This window comes from Grampus griseus (genome assembly GCF_964374135.1).
Source record: "Grampus griseus genome assembly, chromosome: 19".
NCBI lineage: Eukaryota > Metazoa > Chordata > Mammalia > Artiodactyla > Delphinidae > Grampus > Grampus griseus.
In genome coordinates, this window is record NC_139013.1 from 12042127 (window position 1) to 12064528 (window position 22402).

Here is a 22402-nt window from a genome sequence, read left to right on the forward strand (position 1 = left end):
GCTCCAGCCAGCCCAGCCAAGCAGGGGTTAACCGATACTTTCCCCCACCCCCACTCCCGCCCACGACTCCCGGGAAAGGCCCCGAAGCCCCGCCTCGCCGGACGTGACGTAAAGGGGTATGGGCCTTGTCTGGCTCCTCCCCTCTCCATTCGCGCGGTGAACCGCGAGCGCCTGGAGCTAGTCCAGGTTAGGTGTGGGGCGCCGGGATCGTGGTCCCGATCAGTGGGGCCCCTCGCAGCACCCTCGCAATTACCCCTACGTCCCCACACCCTCGAGTGACTAGTTTAGTCTCCCTATAACCCCCGGCGACGAGTCCGGCAGCGCGCCCATTCTTCACGCAGCGCCGGGAAGGACTTTCGAAGAGTTGGGAATTCTACTTGCGTGAGTTCGAGACCCGCCTCTGCTAGTTCCTAGCCGTGTTACCTTGAACGACTGACTTCCTCTCCCAACCCCCTGCCCCAGCCCCAGACTCAGTTTTCTCACCTGTAAAATGAGGATACATTATATTACTTTACTGTTTTGAAAAATGTGTGTTCAATGCCACAAGAGCCAGTCACTTTTACCAACTGAGAAACTGAGGCCCAGAGCAGTGAAAGAATTTGCCTAGGGTTCAGTGACGGGCAAAACCAGGGTCTTAATCTCTGAAGCTAGAACGCCTGGTTTCAAAGCTTGGCTCCAGCACTTACTTCCTGGATGACCTCTCCCAACAGACTTGTCTCTTCAGAGCCTCCATTCCCCCATCTGTAAAAAGGGTTGTTATGGGGATATTTATTTATTTACAACAGCATTTACATTTGTATACTTGCTTTGTGCCAGGCGCTGTACTTACCGCTTTGTACCCAAAATCTTGTAAGGTAGGGTTGATCATCATCCCCATTGCACCGCCAAGGAAACAGAGGCACAGAAAGGCAAAGCGGTGAGTCAAGATCACACATCTAGGGAATTCTGACAGTCCAATGGTTAGGACTCTGTGCTTCCACTGCAGGGGGGCTGGGTTCGATCCCTTGATGGGGAACTAAGATCCCGCAAGCCGCGTGGAGAGGCCAAAAAAAGGGGCAAAAAAGATCACACATCTCAATTGTGTAGATTTGAACTTTGGCCCATCTAATCCAAAATTTAGGTCTTTGGTCACTATTTTTTTTTTAATATTTATTATTTTATTTATTTTGGCCGAGCCAGGTCTTAGTTGCAGCATGCATGCGGGATCTATTTCCCTGACCAGGGATCAAACCCCGGCCCCCTGCATTGGGAGTGCCTTACCCACTGGACCACCAGGGAAGTCCCTTTGGTCACTATCGAGTGATACAACTTGATTTTGAGGCTGGGGGTGTTGGAAGAAGAGCCGGAAGTAAGAATATTTTCTGTAAATCAGTCCCGCCTCTGCTCAGAATCCTCAGTGGTTGCCATTCTACTCGGGGAAAAAAGCCACAGTCTTCACCATACCTGAGCTGGCTCTGCTTACCTCCCAGACCTCATCTAATCCTTTTCCCCTCACTCACTCTGCCCATTGGCATCTTTGCTATTTCTCTGAGATACCTTCAGCACAGGGACTTTACACTGGTTGTTCCCTCTGCCTGGAACATTCTTTCCTCAGCTATTTCAATCGCTCCTTCCCTCACCTCCTTCAGGTCTTTACTCAAACGATGTCTCCTCAGTGAGACCTTTCCTTTCCACCCTATTTAAACGCACACTCTTCCCTCCTCTCTCTGCCCTTCCCTGGTTTGTTTTTCTCTTTAACAAGTGTCACCTTATTACATGTACTTATGTATTTTATTGTGCCTCTCACCAGAAGCCAGCACCAAGAGGGCAAAGATTTTTGCCTGTATTGTTCCTTGCTGTGTCCCCAGTGCCTAGAAAAGCAAATGGTAAACGCTCAATAGAAATTTTGAAAAGAATAGTTTTTCTATAAGAAATTTCTCTCATGTATAGAGCTCTTGTTCTGTACCAGCTCCGTGCCAACCTCTCTACAGACACCGTTTCACTGCATCCCTTTCTCACCAACACTGAGCAGGAGGGGATGCCATGGCCCCACTTTATAAATGGGGACACCGAGGCTCAGAGCTCTGCCAGCCTGTAGTCTTTGCTTGTAGCCACCAGGCTATTTGATATGATCTCATGTATCTGATACCAGGCTTGGTACCATGAGTCACAGCCCTGTAGGATAAGTTATTGTCATAGGTACTTTTTGTATATTTTGCCCCCAAGAGTGAGCTGCCACCTCGCTCCTGAGTCAGACCCTTGTGTCTGGAAGAGCACAGGGGGTGGTTTCTGTTTTGAAACAGTCACCTGGAAAGGGGCATTGGGCACAGACCCAGGGCTCTAAAATGAATCATCTCTTTACAGACCAATGGGAAGTCATAGCAGGGTCCCCCTAATGCATCATACAGGCTGGGAAGCTGAGATCCAGAAAGTGTTGAGGCTCTTCCGAGGTCACGTAGCACAGGGACAGAGACTTCTGTCCTGGAGCTAGTCCAGGTTAGGTGTGGGGCGGTCTGATTCCTGACAAAGGAAGGTCAGGGAGGTCTGATTCCTGACAAAGGGGGTTAGACAGGGTTTGGGGGAGGCAGTTCTGTGTGGGGAGTGTCATATCCTCTCTCCTCCCAGCCAGCTGCTTCTATTCCAGACTGTGAAAAGAGGGGTGAGTCAGTTTATGGGGGGGGGGGCGGGGAAGCAGGCTTTAAGTCCGTCCTCCCTCCCCCATCAACAACACACACACCCAGATGGGCCGGGAGCCGGTTTTCGGGATGCCAAGGCTCCTGAGTCAGCACGGGGAATGTTGGCCGAGTGTGTTCTGGAAAATGTCAGGCCTACGGGAAACAAAGGGCTCCCACTCACCATCCTGCAGGTGGGCGGGGAGCTGAGAGAGCAGGGTGTAGGAGGGAACAGGGGCCCAGCGTGCAAAGGGCTAGGTGTGAGGGGGTGCATGCACACCGAGGGAAACAGCTGGTGAGCAAGGCAGGGGGGTTATATGTGCAAGGGAGGAGGTTGGGTACCAGGATATGGGTATTTGAAGCAGAGGGTGAGTGTGCAAAGTGGAGGGGCTCCATGTGAAAGGGAAATGTTTGCTGGGAAGATGTGTGTTCAAAGGAGAGATGTTGAGCCTACTAGGGGTACAAATAAGGGAAACGGAGGCTGACAAAATGTTCGCGCAAAGGAGAGGTGTGGAGTTTGTAAAGGAGAGGAATGTTTGTAAAATAGACGGGTAGGAAACTAAAAGGTCCGCCGCGGACAAGGCACTTTGAAGTGAGTGGAAGGGCACAAAATAGCACGTGAGCGCTTCGGCTGTGGCCCAGCCCACCCTACCCTACCCTTAGGCCGTGGCCCAGCCCACCCTGAGGCCCCTGATCTGCTCCTCCGTCATTCGCTAGCTGACCGGAGGGGGCGGGCATGAGAAGCCTTCCAGAAATGCAGGAGCCGCCCCCCCGCCCCCCCCACCCCACCCCCACCCCCCCACCCCACCCCCCACCCCACCCCCCACCCCCCCACCCCGCGCGCATAGCTGACCCAGAGCCGGGGAGTGGGTGCTTAGCAACCGGGGGAAGTACCCAGTAACGGGGTTGGTAGGGGGGAACACCGGAAGAGTTGTGGGTGCCTAGCAACCGAGGGGAAGGCGGTGCCTAGCAACGATGGGGGTGCTCAGAGGAGTGGAGAGGTAGCCCTGGAGGATCTGTGGGTGTCTAGCAACAGGGGAGGACCTTAGCAACGGCGCGGAGTGGGACCAGGGGAAAGTGGTTTGAAGAGGTGTTCGGGAAGAGCTATGGGATCTTAGCAACGAGAGAGGGAACCAGGCGAAACTGGGGGCCTGTTAACAGGGGAGGAAGTCTTTGGTGGTGGGAGTCTTAGGGTGGACACGGAGGAATGTGAGGCAAAGATGGGCAAAGCAGGGAGGTCAGTCCCACAATTCCTACCCGAATAATCCCTCCTCTTCTCCCCCAGACAATGTGGCTGGAGGTGGGGGGCCTACTACGGGGGACCTGTGGACAGTGGGGCCGGACTACTGGTCGGCCTTGTGGGGCCCTGGGGCCTGGGCCCCTCTGCTGGGTAAGAGGCTGGGGAGGGGTCTCCAAGGGGAGGAGGCTGAGGGAGGCTTCAGGGAGTCAAAGGACAGGGAGGGGTCTAAAGGGGCCAGGCTGATGGTACGTTCTCCACTCGTTACCGGTGTTCACGTCTCTTGCAGGGGCCATGTGGGGGTCCTTGGACCCAAAAGCTTCACCAGGATGGGCCTGGCAGGGGCCTGGGTGAGGAGGACATTCGCAAGGCACGGGAGGCCCGGATCAGGAAGACAGCCCGGCCCCAGGTATCATTGCCCCACACCCAGCAACACCCATGAAGGCAGCTGGCCTCCCGAGCTTGGGGAAGGGTGTGGTGGCAGGTTGGTTGGACTTCCTGGGTGCTGTGTCCACCTTTTCCCACTCAGACCTTCTCTCCGTTTCCCAGCTGAGTGACCGTTCTCGAGAGCGCAAGGTGCCCACCTCCCGCATCAGCCGCTTGGCCAACTTTGGGGGTAGGTATGACTGTGGGAGATTGTGACCTAGATCAGAGGAGGTGACATTTACACAATGAAGCAAGGGAGAGAGTGGATCAGAGACAGAGAGAGGAGGGAGAGATGGGAAAAGAATGAAGGCAAAGTCCTATAGAACCAAGAGAAATAGAGAGGAATGTTGTGTTTATTGAGAACTTGAATGTGCAGGGCCCCATACACATGTGGTCTCTGCACTGAATCAATGAGTGTTTGTTTCCGTTCTGTAGATGAGGAAGTGGAGGCTAAGGGAGGTGAAGTGACTTGACCCCGGGTCATGCAGCAGGATTATTCAAACTTCAAGTCACAACCTGCATGAACTAATTTTCTTTTATTTATTTATTTATTTATTTATTTATGGCTGTGTTGGGTCTGCTGCGTGCAGGCTTTCTCTAGTTGCGGCAAGTGGGGGCTACTCTTCATTGCAGTGTGCGGGCTTCTCACTGCAGTGGCATCTCTTGTGGAGCACGGCTCTAGGCGCATGAGCTTCAGTAGTTGTGGCACGTGGGCTCAGTAGTTGTGGCACACGGGCTTAGTTTCTCCGCGGCATGTGGGATCTTCCCGGACCAGGGCTTGAACCCGTGTCCGCTGCACTGGCAGGTGGATTCTTAACCACTGCACCACCAGGGAAGCCCTGCATGAAATAATTTAGCAGGTTGCAACCAGCATTAAAGAGAAGAATGGAGGACTTCCCTGGTGGTGCAGTGGTTAAGAATCCACCTGCCAGTGCAGCGGACACGGGTTCAAGCCCTGGTCCGGGAAGATCCCACATGCCGCGGAGAAACTAAGCCCGTGTGCCACAACTACTGAGCCTGCTCTCTAGAGCCCGCGAGCCACAACTACTGAACCCACGTGCCACAACTACTGAAGCCCGCACACCTAGAGCTCGTGCTCCCCAACAAGAGAAGACACCGCAATGAGAAGCCCACACACTGCAACGAAGAGCATCCCCCGCTCGCCACAGCTAGAGAAAGCCCGCGCGCAGCAACGAAGACCCAACACAGCTAAAAAAAAAAGAAGAAAAGAAGAAGAATGGAAAATATGTGTACATGTAGAGTAAGGGAAAGTCTTGTTTCATGAAACATTATATATATATCGGTCTCTACTGGTTATAATGCGAACGTCTTCTTTACTGTGGATCATGGTTCAGGTTTTAAAGATACCGATTGAAGGAGTCAAATACACTGGTTAGACCTTTGGCACCAGGCTGCGTGGGGTTCAACAGGTGATTCTGCCGCATCCTCACTTTGTGACTCTGGATAAGTTACTTAACTTCTCTGAGCCTCGATTTCCTTTTCTGTAAAATGGAAGCTTTTCTGTAAAATTTCTCTCATGAGGGTGTGAGGACAAGATGAGTCAATGCATAAAAGGCACTGGGAATGGTTCCTGGCATGGAGAAAAGTGCTCAGAAAATGCCAACTACAATTATTTACAGAGATGGTGGCAGTGAAAGAGGCAGAGTGACTCGAGATGTCTTTAAGGACAAGGAGACAGGAGGCAGAGGAAATCAGAGCCGGAGAGCTAACATCCAAAGGAGGAACTGAGGGAAAGAGGCCTAGACAGACATGCCAGGTGGACGGAAGGGCAGAGGTGGAGAAATAACTGACTTAGAAAAGGAGAGGTGAGCATGAAGAAGAGGAGATGTGGACAGAGAAACAGGAGTCATGGGAAGACAGAGAGTCCTGGGGGGATCATTTCGGGGCCTTCTTACCCATGGCTGCACACTAGAATCATCTGGGATGCTTAAAAGAAAAAGAATTCTGAGGCCTCATCTCAGGCCAGTTCAACCAGAACCTCAGTGGTAGGGCCTGGGCATTGTATTTACAAAAGCTCCTCACATGACTCTGTGTGCAGCCAGGGGTGAGAACCACTAACCTGGGAGACAGAGACAAGGAGAGAAGGATGGAGAAAGAGGTAGTCTCACCTCCAAGGGAACCTCAAGCAGGGAGAAAGTGAGTAAGAGACTGATTTGGAGACAGAGGGATGCAAAGAGCTGACTACAAAGAGTTGGGAGACAGGTATACATAAAGAGAGACAGAGAGGAGAGAGGGTCAGCGGGGTGGGGAGGGGGTGGGGGAGGAGATCTCCCCAGGGCAAGTGGGCACTCAGGCTCCTCTCTCACTCCCCAGGACTGGCTGTGAGCTTGGGGCTGGGAGCACTAGCTGAGATGGCCAAGAAGTCCCTGCCCGGAGGACGTGTACAATCAGGTACGTGAACCATGCTGCCTGGGTCCACACCCTGGCCTTGCTGTGTGACCTGGGGTAAGTGGCTTCACCTCTCTGAGCCCCGGTTTCCTCAACTGGAGAATGGAGCTGATGATAACATAGCCACCTCTTAGGGTCATGGTGGAGTGCTCAGAACAGGGTGAAGCTGCTGTCAGGATGGTGTTGAGTAGAAGCAGGTCATGAGAGAAAAAGATGTAAGCCATCCAGAGTTGAGTGCTTAACTGTGACCAGGAGAGGAAGTGTGAAAACGGGAGTGCCGGTGAGGATCTGTGGACAACAGAGACAGACTGGGCTGTGTAGAGATCAGCATTTGTGGGTACGATTCCGCAACATGTCGATGTCTTGAAACAAAAACGGGTGGATATTCTAGATGAAAAAGAGACTAGAGAGATAATAACTGACAAATGGAACGTGTGAGCCATGGTTGGATGTTCGAAAAGAAAAGAACTATGAAAGACTTCTGGGTGGGCTTCCCTGGTGGTGCAGTGGTTGAGAATCTGCCTGCCAGTGCAGGGGACACGGGTTCGAGCCCTGGTCCGGGAGAATCCCACATGCCACGGAGCAACTAAGCCCGTGAGCCACAACTACTGAGCCTGCGCATCTGGAGCCTGTGCTCCGCAACGGGAGAGGCCACGACAGTGAGAGGCCCGCGCACCGCGATGAGGAGTGGCCCCCGGTCGCCGCAACTGGAGAAAGCCCTCGCACAGAAACCCAACACAGCCCAAAAAATAAATAAATAATAAATTAATTAAAATTAAAGAAAAAAAGAGAGATAGAAATCTAAACACTTTCAAAAGAAAAGACTTCTGGGGACGATTGGGAAAATCTGAATATGACTGGGTATTCAAGAATTAGCGTTAATTTTCTTGGGTGCGATGTTGGCACGGTGATTGTGTAGGGGATTATTATTATTCACACAAGTGGAGTGCAAATCAGTCAGCAAAAGTATTGGTCAGTGTCTGGGTACACACGCACAGATAAAGTGGGTGAGGCAGCATGTTAGAACATTGAATCAGGTATTCACGGTGCTACGAATGCAGTCTTTCTGTCTATTTGGATCTTTTTCAAAATAAAAAGTTGCGAGTAGGACTTGCCTGGTGGCGCAGTGGTTGAGAGTCTGCCTGCTGATGCAGGGGACACGGGTTCGTGCCCCGGTCCGGGAAGACTAGAGAAAGAACTAGAGAACTAGAGAAAGAACTAGAGAAAGCCCTCGCACAGAAACAAAGACCCAACACAGCCAAAAATAAATAAATAAAAATAAATAAATTTATTAAAAAAAAAGGAATGTAGGACTGATCCATGCTATCGTGTGGTTGAATCTTGAAACACTATCCTAAGTGAAAGAAGGCAGAGACAAGAGGCCACATTTTTTTTTTTAAGGCCACATATTGTATGATTCCATTTATCTGAAATGTACAGAAGAGGCAAGTCTACAGAGATAGAAAGTAGATTAATGGTTTCCAGGGACTCAAGGGGAGGCAGATGCGGGAAATGGGAGGGGGTAACTGCTAACAGGTTAGCAGTGATGAAAATTTTCTGAAATTGATTGTGGTAATAGTTGCACAACTGAATATACTAGAAGCCATTGAACTGTGCACCTTAAAATGGGTGAATTATATCTTATATGAATTATATCTCAATAAAGCTATTAAAAAATAGAATGAGAACCCCAAGAACTTGTTTATGTGGGGTTGTATTTATGGATATTTGCCGTATTAGAGATTAAAACTGAAAAAAATTTTAAACACAAGAATACACACACACACATACACACACTCTCTCTCTCCATCAGCTGTCAGAGAAATGACGGCATCACAGGTCACAGCTTCTGGAAAACTCTACTGAACATTTGTGGGTGAATGAGAGTAAAAAAGGGCAAATAACATATTAATATTATTATGAAAATAGTTCTGATCTCACAGACCCTCCTAAAGGGTCTCAGGGGCCCCCAGAACACACTTAGAGAATTGCTGCCCTCGTTCTCCAGAAGCTCTTCTCGTGCTGTATTCTGGTACCTCCCCCCTCATTAAGGGTCTCCACTGTCTTGGCTTCTGACCCCCTGAGATTAGTTTTGTCTGTTTTTGCTCCTTTATACGCACGTAATCAGACAGTGTATTCTCGTATGTGTCTGGTTTTTTTGCTCAGCATTCTATCTGAGAGATGCATCCATGTTGCTGTGAGCGGTTGTAGGTTGTTTATTCAACACTGTAATAGTCACCCTGTGACTATTCCACAATTCCTCTGTTCATTCTACTGATGGTCATTTGGGTTGTTTCCAGCTTGGGACTGTTATGAATAATGCTACTGTGAGCCTTCTTGGAGTATCTGTTGGTGGACACATTTATGCCTTTCTCTTGGGGATATACCTAGGAGGCAAATTGCATCAGGTATAGGTGTGTGCTTTACTGGAAACTTCCCAGCTGCTTTCCAAAGGGCTTGGGCCATGGCAGTCTCATCGGCAGTGTCGAGGTGCTCCACATCTTTGTCAACACTTGGTATTGTCTTTTTTGCCTTAGCCGTTCTGGTAGGTGTGCAGTGGTGTCATACTGATTATTTTTGTGGTTGCCATACTAATGATTATTCTCTTCACCCCAGAGGGAGGCTCCCGGCCGGGCTCCAGCATTTTCCTTTCGGAGGCCAATGCCGAGCGGATTGTGCAGACCTTGTGTACGGTTCGGGGGGCTGCCCTCAAGGTTGGCCAAATGCTCAGCATCCAGGGTACAGCATAACCCTTGACTCCTGACCCCTGACCTCAGTTCCACCCTACCCCACCTACCACCAAGCCCCAACTTCAGACTCCCACAGGGGCCCCTCCTGGCCTCTCCCCTCACTGCTTCCCTCTTCCCGGTGTCTCCCAAGACAACAGCTTCATCAGCCCCCAGCTGCAGCGCATCTTCGAGCGGGTTCGCCAGAGCGCCGACTTCATGCCCCGCTGGCAGATGCAGGTGAGCGCCCAGAGGGGGAAAGGCTGGCGAGGGAGGCGTGCCTCACCTGCCTGGCCCTCCTGCCTTCATGGCTGTGCTCCCCGTCTCACTCTGAGCCTGTGTCCCCATCTGTTAAATGGGGACCACTAAAGCACACGTCTCATAGGATTGTTGTGATGAGTAAATGAGAGAATGGTGTAGAGCACTTAGTCGAGTTCCTGGCAGGCTCAGGGCTCTGTCAGGGCTGTTAAAGAGGCGGTGAATGGGCTTCCCTGGTGGCGCAGTGGTTGAGAGTCCGCCTGCCAGTGCAGGGGACACGTGTCCGTGCCCCGGCCCAGGAAGATCCCACATGCCGCGGAGCGGCTGGGCCCGTGAGCCATGGCTGCTGAGCCTGGGCATCTGGAGCCTGTGCTCTGCAACGGGAGAGGCCGCAACGATGAGAGGCCTGCGTACTGCAAAAAAAAAAAAAAAAAAAAGCGGTGAAGTGCTGTGGTCAGGGACCAGACTTCGGGAGTTCAAACCCTGGCTCTGCCACTTACTACCTGTGCGGTTAGACGTGTGGCCTGCCCTCTCTGTGCTTCAGTTACCTCATCTGTGATTGGTGGTAGTGATAGCAACGGCCACATCATGGGGCTATGGAAATCAGTGTATGTGTAAAGCACTTTGAAGGGTCCCTGACACCCCGTAAGTGACATGCAGGTGTTACCTGTTCTTATTACCGGTCTTTTAATTAAAGGAGAGAGTGTCTGTAAATAGACTGGCACAGCGCCAGGCACTGAGTAAATGCCTGGGCGAGGGTGTGGAATCCGGAATCCGGATCCCTTGCCATGTGACCCTGGACAATTACTGCCCTTCTCTGAACCACTTTATATAGGGCCCAGCCCACAGGAAGCTCTCTGTAAATTTTAGTTCTTCTTTATCACATTAACTTTTGAGTTAATAATACAATATATGGGTATAACGAAGGACTATTGTCAATCTTAACCTTACATAATAGCAATCCACACATCAGTCTGCACAGCCTTGGGAGTATGGGCTCAAGCTGGGCCTCCCAGTCTGCCAGCGCCTGGCTCATCACCTTGGTCAAGAGGTCTCTCTGAGCCTCAGTTTCCTCATCTGTAAAGTGGGGTAGCGGCCGAGAGCTTGGCCCAGGGCCCCACGTGTGGTGAGCGGGGTTATTAACGTGCAAAGCGCTCAGCACAGAATGTGAACCCGGCTGCCTGAAACCATGGTGATGATTGTCATGACCACTATCCCCAGAGAGTTCTGGAAGAGGAGCTCGGCAGGGACTGGCAGGCCAAGGTGGCCTCTCTGGAGGAGGTGCCCTTTGCTGCTGCCTCAATCGGGCAGGTGCACCAGGGCGTGCTGAGGGATGGGACAGAGGTGGCCGTGAAGATCCAGGTGAGAGGGGAGGTGGGGCGGGGGTGGGCTGGGCACCCGGCCGCCCCAGAGGGGTGACTCCCATCCTCCTCCCCTTCTCCCCTCCCAGTACCCAGGCGTCGCCCAGAGCATCCAGAGCGACATCCAGAACCTGCTGGCGGTGCTCAAGATGAGCGTGGCCGTGCCGGAGGGTGAGGCGCCCAATCCACCCTGACTGTGGGAGGGTCGCCCTGAAGAGGGAGAGCGGGGCTAGATGGGGGGGGCGGGGGAGGTGGAGGGCCAGCTCGGGGCAGGGTGTGCCCTTGTGTGTGGGAGCCTGAGTGAACGCCTCAGTCTGCGTGTTTGAGACAGAACAAAGGGACACCGCGGCGGGGAAAGCCCAGAGTAGTATGGGCGTGTGAGAAAAAGACAAACTCAGAGATGCCAACAGGAGCCCAGACAGAAATCCAGAAACAGACACACAGGGGGTGTGTGGAGAGGGACTGGAGGCCTGAGAAAGAACCACAGAAACAGGAAGGGAGCGTAAGTGGGACCTCGGGTGTGTGTCACAGCATGTGAGACAGCGCCTGGGGGAGATGGAGCAGAGGTGTGTGTGTGTGCGCGCGCGCACGAGAGAGCGAGCGAGGGAGAGAGGGAGAGAGTCAGGCCCAGAAGTAAGCTTCAGAGACACTGAGAGCAGTGTGAGAGAGTATGAAAAAAAGGACAGAGAGGGACTTCCCTGGCGGTCCAGTGGTTAGGACTCCACGCTGCCAGTGCAGGGAGCCCAGATTCGATCCCTGGTCAGGGAACTAAGATGGGACCTAAGATCCCACATGCCACGAGGTGCGGCCAAAATATTTTTTAAAAAGAAAAATGGACAGAGAATAGGCGGCAGATGTGACTATGATGGGGGCCTAAGGACCGCTGTGTGTGCCTGAGAAAGAGACCCGAGCAGAGAGGCTTCCGTGGAGCCTGCAGTTGTGTGAAGGACAGAGGGGGAGTGCGTGGCCAGACAGTGCGGGTAAAAGGCATGAAGTGGACGGGGTGAGGGACGGTGAGACAAGGACAGAGTGAGAGGCACGACTGGCAAGAGAAGACATCCCTGAGTGGGAGCCTGAGGGGTCGGGCAGGGGGCGAGGGGCAGGCTGTGGCCTTCCCTGTCTGACACGGCTGCCGCCCCTCAGGCCTGTTTGCAGAGCAGAGCCTGCAGGCCTTGCAGCGGGAGCTGGCTTTGGAATGTGACTACCGTCGTGAGGCAGCTTGTGCCCAGAACTTCAGGTGAGCCGAGGCCCCTACAGGCCCCTGGAGGCCCCCTTCCTCCCTCCAGCTTCCCTCCCGGGCTGAGAGAGAGGTGGATGCCCTCACAGCCTCCGGCAGCTGGAGCCCTGGGGTAGGGCTGACAGACTCTTTCTCTTCATTTGTTCATCCATCCGTGCCTTCACTCATTACTTCGTTCACACCCTGTGTCCTCTGTGAGCTTAGGCAGGTCACTTCCTCTCTCTAAATGTCTCTACTTTCTCATCTGTCAAATGGGACGCAGAACCACTGCAGTCTGATGGGGGAGACAGACTTGTCAACAGGCACTCCGTCACATGAGATACCGTTACACCCACCAGACTAACAGAGATGAAGCAGTCTGTCTGTGTCAAGAGTTGGAGAGAACGGGGCTCCAGGGCATCCTTTGTACACTGTGGACAGAGGGAGAAATTGACACAAGCATTTTGGAGAACGGTTGGGCATCATCAAGCCTCAGTGTTCACATCCAACCCAACAGTTGCGCTCCTGGCTAAATACTCTAGTGACCCTTAATGCCAGTACACGCCATCAGACTTCGAGAATACTCAGAGCCGCAACAGCCCCAAACTGGAAACAACCCAAATCTATCAAATTCATCCAACAGGGTGGATAAATAAGTTACGGTATGTTCATCGGCACAATTCGTACAGCATCAAAAATGAATGAACTACAGCTACACGGAACAGTGGTTGTATCTTAGCGGCGTCATGATAAGCGGCAATTAATTACACCTCGGTGAGACCTTCCACAGCGTGGAGCATGGCCCACACGTTTACTGAGCCCGGCTCCGTAGATACGAAGCCAGAGAAAGGGCAGTAGAAGGCAATGGTTAGGGGCATGGACTCAGATGTGGGATCCAGTCAGGATCCAGTCCTGGGTCAGCCCTTAACAGGCTGGGTGGCCTTAATCTGCCCAGCGGCCTTAGGAGAGCATCCTCCTCAGGGGGAGTGAGGATAAAAGGGAATTGTGCTGACTGAATGCTCAGCAGAGTCCTGCCCTGTGAGGAGCAGATCAAACGTCAGAGATCTGATAAACAAGGACAAAAATACAAGCCCCCAAAGCAGGACCTGGAGATGGAGAGTGTCAGCTGGGCTGGGCCAGAGCACTCCAGTGTGGGATCTGGGGAGACCACCACCTCACGGGATTTCCCAGTGCTCTTAGGATAAAACCCACATCATTGGGCTTCCCTGGTGGCGCAGTGGTTGAGAGTCCACCTGCCGATGCGGGGGACGCGGGTTCGTGCCCCGGTCCGGGAAGATCCCACGTGCCGCGGAGCGGCTGGGCCCGTGAGCCATGGCCGCTGGGCCTGCGTGTCCGGAGCCTGTGCTCCGCAACGGGAGAGGCCACAACAGTGAGAGGCCCACGTACCGCAAAAAAAAAAAACAAAAAAAAAAAACCCACATCATTTCTCATTTCCCGGCTCCTCCCCATCTCCCTGTCCGCCCACCCCCCAACTCCAGCCATCCCACAGGTCCCCAACCAGAGGCCTCGCTCATATTCTTTGCCTCCCAGATATTGCGTTGACACACCTATCTCAATCTATCATTGGTCTGTTTGTTAGAGTGTGGTCTCTGCTGTGTGTGGGGGGGGTCGCGCCTGGGGCTCATCTACTGCTCTGTCACCCAGCATCATCCAGCCCAGGGATGGACACCGAGAAAGGTTCTTTCCCTTTATTAGCCAGTGTTCAGAGTAATGACTCCAAGGAGTGGCCGGTGAGCATCACTGTGGACTCGGAGATTTGTATGCGAGTGACTGTTTTTTGGATGGATTCATTGATAAGTTGATCAGAAAGTCATGCTCACCAAGCTTAATGAATACACTGAGTTCATCCCGGGGCGACCAACAGAGAAGTGTTTCCGGAAGGGAGATGGTTATTGGGTCTCCAGCAGCACCCAGCTTAGGCGCAGACACAGAGTGGGTGCCATGGAGATATTTGGTGAATGAGTGAATGAGTGAAATGTCTGAATGAATGTCCATCCAACCAGGTATTGGCCATCACTCCAGACAGACAGGAAAGAGAAGGGCAGGAGGAAAGGCAAGACCAAGACTGTTCATGGAAGACTCCTCAGAGGAGGGGGAGGCCTCGAGCAGGGCCACAGGGGCCTGAAGTGTGAAGTCCCATCCCCGCCCCTCCCATCTGCCCCAGGCAGCTGTTGGCAGACGACCCCTTCTTTCGGGTGCCAGCCGTTATTCAGGAGCTGTGCACGACGCGGGTGCTGGGCATGGAGCTGGCTGGAGGGGTCCCGCTGGACCAGTGCCAGGGCTTGAGCCAGGACATCCGGAACCAGGTATGTGAGGCTCATGGGACAGTAGGGAGGGTGCTGCTCTGGGGCACAGCTGACAGGGCAACCCAGACCCATGGTCCTTCTCCAGGCCTGAGAGGGCTTTACAGGGGCACATGGCTCTGAGATGTCTGTTGCTCCTCCTTCCCACCCCAGATCTGCTTCCAGCTCCTGAGGCTTTGTCTTCGGGAGCTGTTTGAGTTCCGATTCATGCAGACGGACCCCAACTGGGCCAACTTCCTGTATGATGCCTCCAGCCACCAGGTTGGTTCCTTGTGTTGTGTGTCAGGGTACATTAGCTGCTGTAACAGATATTTCCCAATATGGCAGTAGCTCAACACAGTAGTAGTTGATTACCCAGGTAACAGGCTGGAGTGGCCCTCCTCCATGCAGTGAGTCAGGGACCCAGGCTCCTTCCCTTTTGTGAGTGTGCTATCCCCTAGGACTTGAAAGGCTCTCCTTCCAGTGCAAGGGGAAAGCGAGGTTGAGAGGGTAACCCACTGTCTAACTGCTTTGGCTGGAAGTGACCCATCGTTCCCTTCACCATTCCACCGATAAGAACTGGTCATGGGGCTAGTCTAGATGCAGGGGCTGCTGGGAAATGGAGTCCCTGGCTGGGCAGTGGCTCCCTGGTGGCAGTAGAGAAGAGGGAGCACCACTTTTGCAAGACAGTCATCATTACCACACCCATCATTCATTTAGAACACACCAAGCACCTACTGCCTCTTGAAAGTGATGCCAGGACAACCTGATCCTTGCCTTCCCAGAGTTCTCAGTCCAGTGCAGGGACCCATCACCAGAGAGTGTGACCTGGAGTTAATCCCTTGATGAGGAAGCACAGGCGAGGGCCCAGTGATGGGGGAGGCACAGGGGGTGGTGGGAAGCCAGGAAAGTGGCTGACCCTGCCTGGAGTGGGTGGGGCCAAGGAAGGTGAAAGCAGAAAGACAAGAGGAGGACGGCCATCCAAGGAGCAGGGAGGAGCATACTTGGCAAAGGACACAGGCTGTCCAAAGGCCTGGGGGTGACAGTTGGGACTGAAAAACTCTCAGCGTGCATGGTTGCTAAGTGGCTCTCCAAAGTGGTCCGTGCCATTCTGTCCCCAGAGGGGTCTTTCTAAAACACAAATCTGGCCAAGCTGTCCCTTCTACAGCTTCCAACACCCTCAGGATCAAGTGAGCCCTGTGCTGGGTGTGACATGACCCCACTTAGTCCAGCCTCAGTCCCTTGACACCCTCTTCCCCCCAAGTGCACAGACAGCCTGCATCCCTCCAAGGCTCACACCCCAGGGGGGGTGTTTTCCTTCCTCGGGTGTGGTGATAAGAGGCCTGACGTCAATTTACTGGGTCTGAACAGCAGTTTTTGTTTTAAAAGGATAGAATGTGTTGCAGATGGGAGGGATGCGTATTATTTCAGGACACTTTTGTTTTATGTTTATATGTGCATGTGCACTGGTGCCCAGGACAATCTGCATTTCTTTTTTTTTTTTATAACTTTATTTTATTTATTTATTTATTTTTGGCCGCATTGGGTCTTCGTTGCTGTGCGCGAGGTTTCTCTAGTTGTGGCGAGCGGGAGCTACTCTTCGTTGGGGTGGGTGGGCTTCTCACTGCGGTGGCTTCTCTTGTTGCAGAGCATGGACACCAGACACGTGGGCTTCAGTAGTTGCAGCACGTGGGCTCTAGAGCGCAGGCTCAGTAGTTGTGGCACACGGGCTTAGTTGCTCCGCAGCATGTGGGATCTTCCTGGCCCAGGGCTTGAACCTGTGTCCCCTGCATTGGTAGGTGGATTCTTAACCACTGCACCACCAGGGAAGCCCCTAATCTTCATTTCTTGCTGTGGGTTATGATAAACAGTTTGAACTCCACTGTTGTAGAGAAACTTACACACATGTTCATGGGGTACTGCTTTTTTTTTTGCCGTTTTTTAAACATTTCAACTTTATTTGGTTCATTTTATCTACATTATTTTATTTACTTATTTTAAATTTTTAAAATTAATTAATTAATTTTTGGCTGCGTTGGGTCTTTGTTGTGGTACGCGGGCTTCTCCTGTTGCGGAGCACGGGTTCTAGGCGCATGGGCTTCAACAGTTGTGGTGTATGGGCTCAGTAGTTGTGTCTCACGGGCTCTAGAGCGCAGGCTCAGTAGTTGTGGCACACGGGCTTAGTTGCTCCGCGGCATGTGGGATCTTCCCGGACCAGGGATCGAACCCGTGTCCCCTGCATTGGCAGGCGGATTCTTAACCACTGCATGACCAGGGAAGTCCCTTTTTTTTGAATTTTATGTTATTTATTTTTTTATATAGCAGGTTCTTATTAGTTATCTGTTGTGTACATATTAGTGTATAGATGTCAATCCCAATCTCCCAGTGCATCCCACCACCACCTCCCCACCCCATCCCACCCCGCCCCTTTCCCCCCTTGGTATCCATACGTTTGTTCTCTACATCTGCGAGCACTGCTTCTAACAGCAAAACCTAGAAATAACCACAGTGCCCATCAAGCAGATAACTATGATATATTCACGCAACAAAATCTTACACGGCGGTGAAGGAATGAATGAGCTAGAGCGATGGGGATGCATTGCAAAACCATGTCGAACACAAAGAACTTGCAGCATAACTATTATAAATACCATTTAAATGACGTTTTAAAATATGCAAAACATTAGTACGTTTTGTTCATGGATCCACATATGTATAGAAAACATAGCAACACGTGCATGGGAATTTCAGGAAACAATTTAATAATAAAAATAATTTCAGGAAAGTGGTGACCCTGGAAGAGAGGGTGGGGATGGGGGGAGGTAGGATCAGGCCCCACTTAGATTGGTAGTATTTCATATTTTAAACTGGGTGGTAGGATTTGTGGATGTTGGTTTTACTTTCCCATATATTTTATTATTCTCCAGATTTTTTTTTCTGAGCCTAAAACATGTTATTATAAAAACAACTAGGACCCCAAAAATAAAAACCACGTCCCTTCAGCTTCACGTGGGGGTGGATTGATGTGTGGAGATCGGAAGCCAGGAGCCCAGGGGAGGCAGCTGGGCGGGGACTTGGGCTGGAGGGGCAGCGTGTGGGGAGAGAGGGACAGACCCTGGCACCCCCATAGACAATGGGGAGCACTGGTGGACTCCCAGTGTCCCTTTCACCATCCTTCATTTCCAGGTGATCTTGCTGGACTTCGGTGCAAGCCGGGAATTTGGGACTGAATTCACAGACCATTATATCGAGGTGAGTTCCCCCAATCCTGGAGTCTCTGAAGGGTCGAGCCTCAAGCCAGATAGTAAGGCTTGTAGAGAAGGAGAAACACAGTATCTGGAATGAAGAAATAAATAATAGTGATATTAATAGCAGCTAACAAATACCAAGCACTTAATATTATGTCAGGCACCGTTTTAAGTGCTGTACATGTGGTAGCTGATCTGAACCAGAAGCAACTCTATGAGGTGAGGACCATTTTTAACCCCATTTTACAGAGGAAGTAACTGGGGCTCTGAGACGTTAAGTCACTTGCCCAAGGTCACAGCAGCCCTGGGATTCAAACTCAGGGAGTCTGGTTACACAGCCCATGTTCCCAACCCCTCACTAGCTGCCTCTTAAGAGAAAGGCCCACGATGGCCAGCCTGTCACCCCCCCACACCCGATGCTGTCCAGGGCCTTGGTGTCCAGCCTTGTGCTCACACACCTCCCCTCCAGCTGCTCCCTAGTGAGCAGTTCTCTCTTTGAGAAGTGTTTCCTCACTTTATGTTGCCCGTCCTTCCCACCCACAGAGGTTGATTTGTCTCAGAGCCCACAGAAAACACCATCTCATTAATTTGTTGAGATTGGACATTCGACCTGGGTCTTCCTTTTTTTTTGGTTGCGTTGAGTTCATTGCTGCATGAGGGCTTTCTCTAGTTGTGGCGAGCAGGGGCTACTCTTTGTTGTGGAGCATGGGCTCTAGGTGCGTGGGCTTCAGTAGTTGTGGTGCACAGCCTCAGTAGTTGTGGCCCACGGGTTTAGTTGCTCCGTGGCATGTGGGATCTTCCTGGACCAGGGCTTGAACCCGTGTCCCCTGCATTGGCAGGCGGATTCTTAACCACTGCGCCACCAGGGAAGCCCCTCAACCCGGGTCTTCTAATAACTGGGTCATCAATTCAAACGTTCTCTGACCCCCCTCTGTGCCTAGTCCTATTCTAGACGATACTGGGGACAACAGTGACCAATGCAGTCCAGGTCTCTGCCTTCACAAAACTCACAGTCCAGTAGGGGGACAGAAAGGACCAGAGTGGTCAGGGCTGGGATGGGAGAATCACGGGGGACTGAGGGAGACCGGATGAGGAGCCTGGCCTGACCTAGGGGGTCAGGGAGGGCTTCCTGGAGGAGAAGACATCAGAGTTGAGACCTGAGGGATGAGGAGACCAATCAGGAAGAAACTAGGAGGGTACTCCAGACAGATAACATGGGCAAAGGCCAAGGGGTGGAAAAGGATATTCCGACTAGAGCAGCACTTCTCAAACTTTAATGTGCACGAGAACCCCACCACCACCATGATCATGTCAAAATGCAGATTCTGGTCTGGAGTTAGGCTTAAGGTGCTGCCTTTCTAACACGCTCCCAGGTGATGCCAAAGCTACTTGTACAGGGACCGCACTCCGAGTAGTAAGATCCCAGAGGACCAAAGGGAAGTTCACGTTTGGAGTGGGCAGGCAGGTGGGGACAGAGCAGGAGGCAGCAGTGAGGCTGCAGCCCAGTCACGCTGGGTCTCTGAAGCCATGCTTTGCACCTTGTACTTTATTCGGGTGCCCTGTGGAGCCGTGGAAGGGATTGGAGCAGGGGAGGGACAGAGAATTTGGAAATTCCTGAATAACGAGTGGTCTTTTAAGACAGGCCGGGAGCCTGGGCGGGTGGGGACTGGAGGGGATTCTGACCTGAGGACTGGGGGATGGTGGGGCCACCCTTTAGATGGGGACGAGAAGGAATTGGCAACCCCCCCCCCCACACACACACACAGGCTCCTTGGGGCCCTCTCTGCAGGCCACTCGAGGCACAAAGCCGAGGCCTCTCTGGGTAGTTGGGACATCCCCTGCCCCTCCCCACCACAGGCCTGTTCAGCACGGCCCTCCTGCCGCCTCCCCAGCCTTCTCCAGTTTAAGAAAGGCCTGTCACACGGACCCCCCAAGGACCACAGGCGTGACAGATGGCCAGAGAGGCTGGGGCAGGGGGAGCTGGGACGGAACAGGACCGCCAGCTTTAATCCTGTATTCCCCTTCCTCCCAAGAAGGGGCAGCTCAGTGGTGAAGGGTTCGTCCCAGTTCCCCTCCTCTCCTTGCTGTTCCCCACTCAGAGCCTGTTTCCTCGTCTGTGAAGTAGGGACCCTCCTCTTTACCTCTTAATAGTAATAGTAGCTCGTAATATTTATGGCCTTTCCTACACGCGGGCACCGTGCGAAGCACTCCACAGATAGACCTCCTTCATCCTCCAAGAACCTGGCAAGGAGGATGCTTTCATCATCCCCACTTCACAGATGAGAAAGCAGAGGCCCAAAAAGCAAAGCGACTTGCCCCAGAGTCAGCCAGCAAGTGGCAGAGCTGGGATGGAGCCCAAGCAGGCTGGCTCCCACTTCTGTCTGTCCGTGTGCCCTCAACTCCTGCCCATCCTGCGTGGCTGGAGAGCTGCTTAGCTCCAAACACTGATTTGCTAACAAGGGGTTTTCACCAAAGGCCTCCTGAGTGAGCGCCACTTGGGACTAAACCCAGCTGGGATCCCTGCCTTCCTGGGGCTCCAAGTCCAGGGCAGGAACCAGGCATCAACAGACATCAAGCAGGTGATCACAGAGATGGCAACCTCAGAGGCAGTTCTGGGTCATGATCACATACTTGCCCAATTAAGTGTTTGGACCCATGGGTACCACTTGACATCTGCTTTCCTCTGTGCTGTTTCACTGTGGTAGTTTCCAGGCAGGCTCTGCCTTCCCAGCCAGGTGGGCAGAACACCTGACCACTGCAGCCCCAGGCTCTGGAACAGTCTTGAGAGAGACACAGACAGGGGTAAGGTGGGGAAGGAGAGGCTTCTAGGTGAGAGGGCTTAGGTAGATGAGAACAGAAGGGGGTACTGGCAGGGCCCAGCTTCTAGCTCCCACCTCCAGACCCCTCCTTGAGTCCCTCTGACCCTGTGCCCACATCCGTCTCCCCAGGTGGTGATGGCTGCAGCCAACGGAGACAGAGACCGGGTCCTGCAGAAATCCCGAGACCTCAAATTTCTCACAGGCTTTGAGACCAAGGTTGGGAGAGTAGGGGCTGGTGTCTCGGGGGGAGTGGGGAGCTGCTTCTCTCTACTGGGGAAACTGTGGATGAGTGAGGAACTCTAAGGGGGCTGCTTATCTGTACTGGGGGTTCTGGGGAGCGTGAGGGAATGGGGGCTGCTTGGCTACTCAGGAATCCTGAGAAAATGGGCACCACTTATCTGTTCTAGAGGGAGGAATGGGGGACTGCTGGTGGATATGGGGAGGGGGGTCGGGGAACAGAGGCTGCTTCTCTGTTCTAGAGAGAGTGAGGGCTATTTGTCTACTGGAGGCCCTGAGAGGACAGGAAGGGACCTTGCTTTTGGGAGGAGTAGGGGGCTGCTTGTCACTTAGGAGGTCTGGAAGGGGTGGAGGCTGCCTATTACTCTCTGGGGAGTCGGGGGCTTGTGTTTATACTTGAGACCCTGGGGGAATGGAGGGCTGTATGTCCACACTGGTTGCCTCTGGTTTCCCCAACCCCTAGGCATTCTCGGACGCCCACGTGGAGGCCGTGATGATCCTGGGGGAGCCCTTCGCCACCCAGGGCCCCTACGACTTTGGAGCGGGTGATACTGCCCGCCGTGTGCAGGGCCTCATCCCTGTACTGCTGCAGCACCGGCTTCGCCCACCGCCTGAAGAGACCTATGCCCTGCACAGAAAGCTGGCGGGGGCTTTCCTGGCCTGTGCCCGCCTCCATGCCCACATCGCCTGCCGGGACCTCTTCCAGGACACCTACCACCGCTACTGGGCCAGTCGCCAGGCATAGCCACTGCCCGAAGCCTCCTAACCAGAGGGATGTCTGCTCCGACCCCTCAGAGACTCCATCTCGGGATTCCAGCCCCATAGCAGGCCATCCCCTGCTCTGAGGCCTCCTTCCCTCTCTGCTGCAGGTCTGGGGACCCACCTTGGGCTTGGGACTAGGGAACTCCAGCTTCATAGCCCCGTATCCTGCTCTCCCCACTCCAAAGGGAGCATCCAGGAACTCCACCCAGCTATTAATTTATGTCTGCCAACATGTGAGAGAGCCTTAGGCCCCTCCGCACTGCCATTGTGGAGATCAGACTCACCTAGACGGGGAGCCCCAGACCTCTGCGTCAGGTCTCCCCCAGATGTGGCCGGTGTTTGAATCTTCGGTCCTAATAAAAGTGGCCCTCCCCTTCCCCCAGCTCTTTTCTCTGCGCTGAGGCGGGAGGGAGAGGAGCTCGCAGGCTGCCTCCAGGTGCAGATGGCCAGCCCCCCTCCTACCCTGTTGTCTGAAAGCCCCAGTCCTGCCTGGGCCATCTGTTGCGGGGACCCTCCTTCTCCCCTTTCCCTACCCCCCACCCTGCCCCTTCCGCACGTGCTGACCACCTGCTCCGAAGGCTGTGGCAGCTGAGAAGGCCTCCCACCCCCACCCCCACCCCCACTCCCCGGCTCCGCCACAACACACACACCACCTCCCAGCCTCCTGGCTCCCTCCACTCGGCTCCCAGCAACCTCGCTTTTGCTAATGGGCCTTAATGCCCCTGCCAGCTGCTTTGCCAAACCCACAG

General features: G+C 53.2%; 1 protein-coding gene across 1 annotated transcript; it reads left to right on the forward strand.

Annotated features, from left to right (window-relative positions):
• Nucleotides 1-156: 156 nt before the first annotated feature.
• Nucleotides 157-22024, forward strand: COQ8B (coenzyme Q8B). Its single transcript, XM_082676509.1, has 17 exons — nucleotides 157-381; nucleotides 817-916; nucleotides 1790-1865; nucleotides 3937-4041; nucleotides 4178-4297; nucleotides 4438-4504; nucleotides 6649-6726; nucleotides 9340-9462; nucleotides 9604-9689; nucleotides 10929-11069; nucleotides 11158-11239; nucleotides 12212-12305; nucleotides 14470-14611; nucleotides 14762-14869; nucleotides 17774-17839; nucleotides 20784-20870; nucleotides 21355-22024. Exons 3-17 carry the CDS (start codon nucleotides 1863-1865, stop codon nucleotides 21634-21636), a joined length of 1584 nt encoding a protein of 527 aa, XP_082532635.1. The 5' UTR covers nucleotides 157-381; nucleotides 817-916; nucleotides 1790-1862; the 3' UTR covers nucleotides 21637-22024.
• The last annotated feature ends 378 nt before the right edge of the window (nucleotides 22025-22402 follow it).

Coding starts and splice junctions, on each gene's coding strand:
- COQ8B (XM_082676509.1), top strand. Junction 6,727..9,339: donor CGGAGGACGTGTACAATCAG/GTACGTGAACCA, acceptor TCTTCACCCCAG/AGGGAGGCTCCCGGCCGGGC. Junction 11,070..11,157: donor AGGTGGCCGTGAAGATCCAG/GTGAGAGGGGAG, acceptor CTCCCCTCCCAG/TACCCAGGCGTCGCCCAGAG.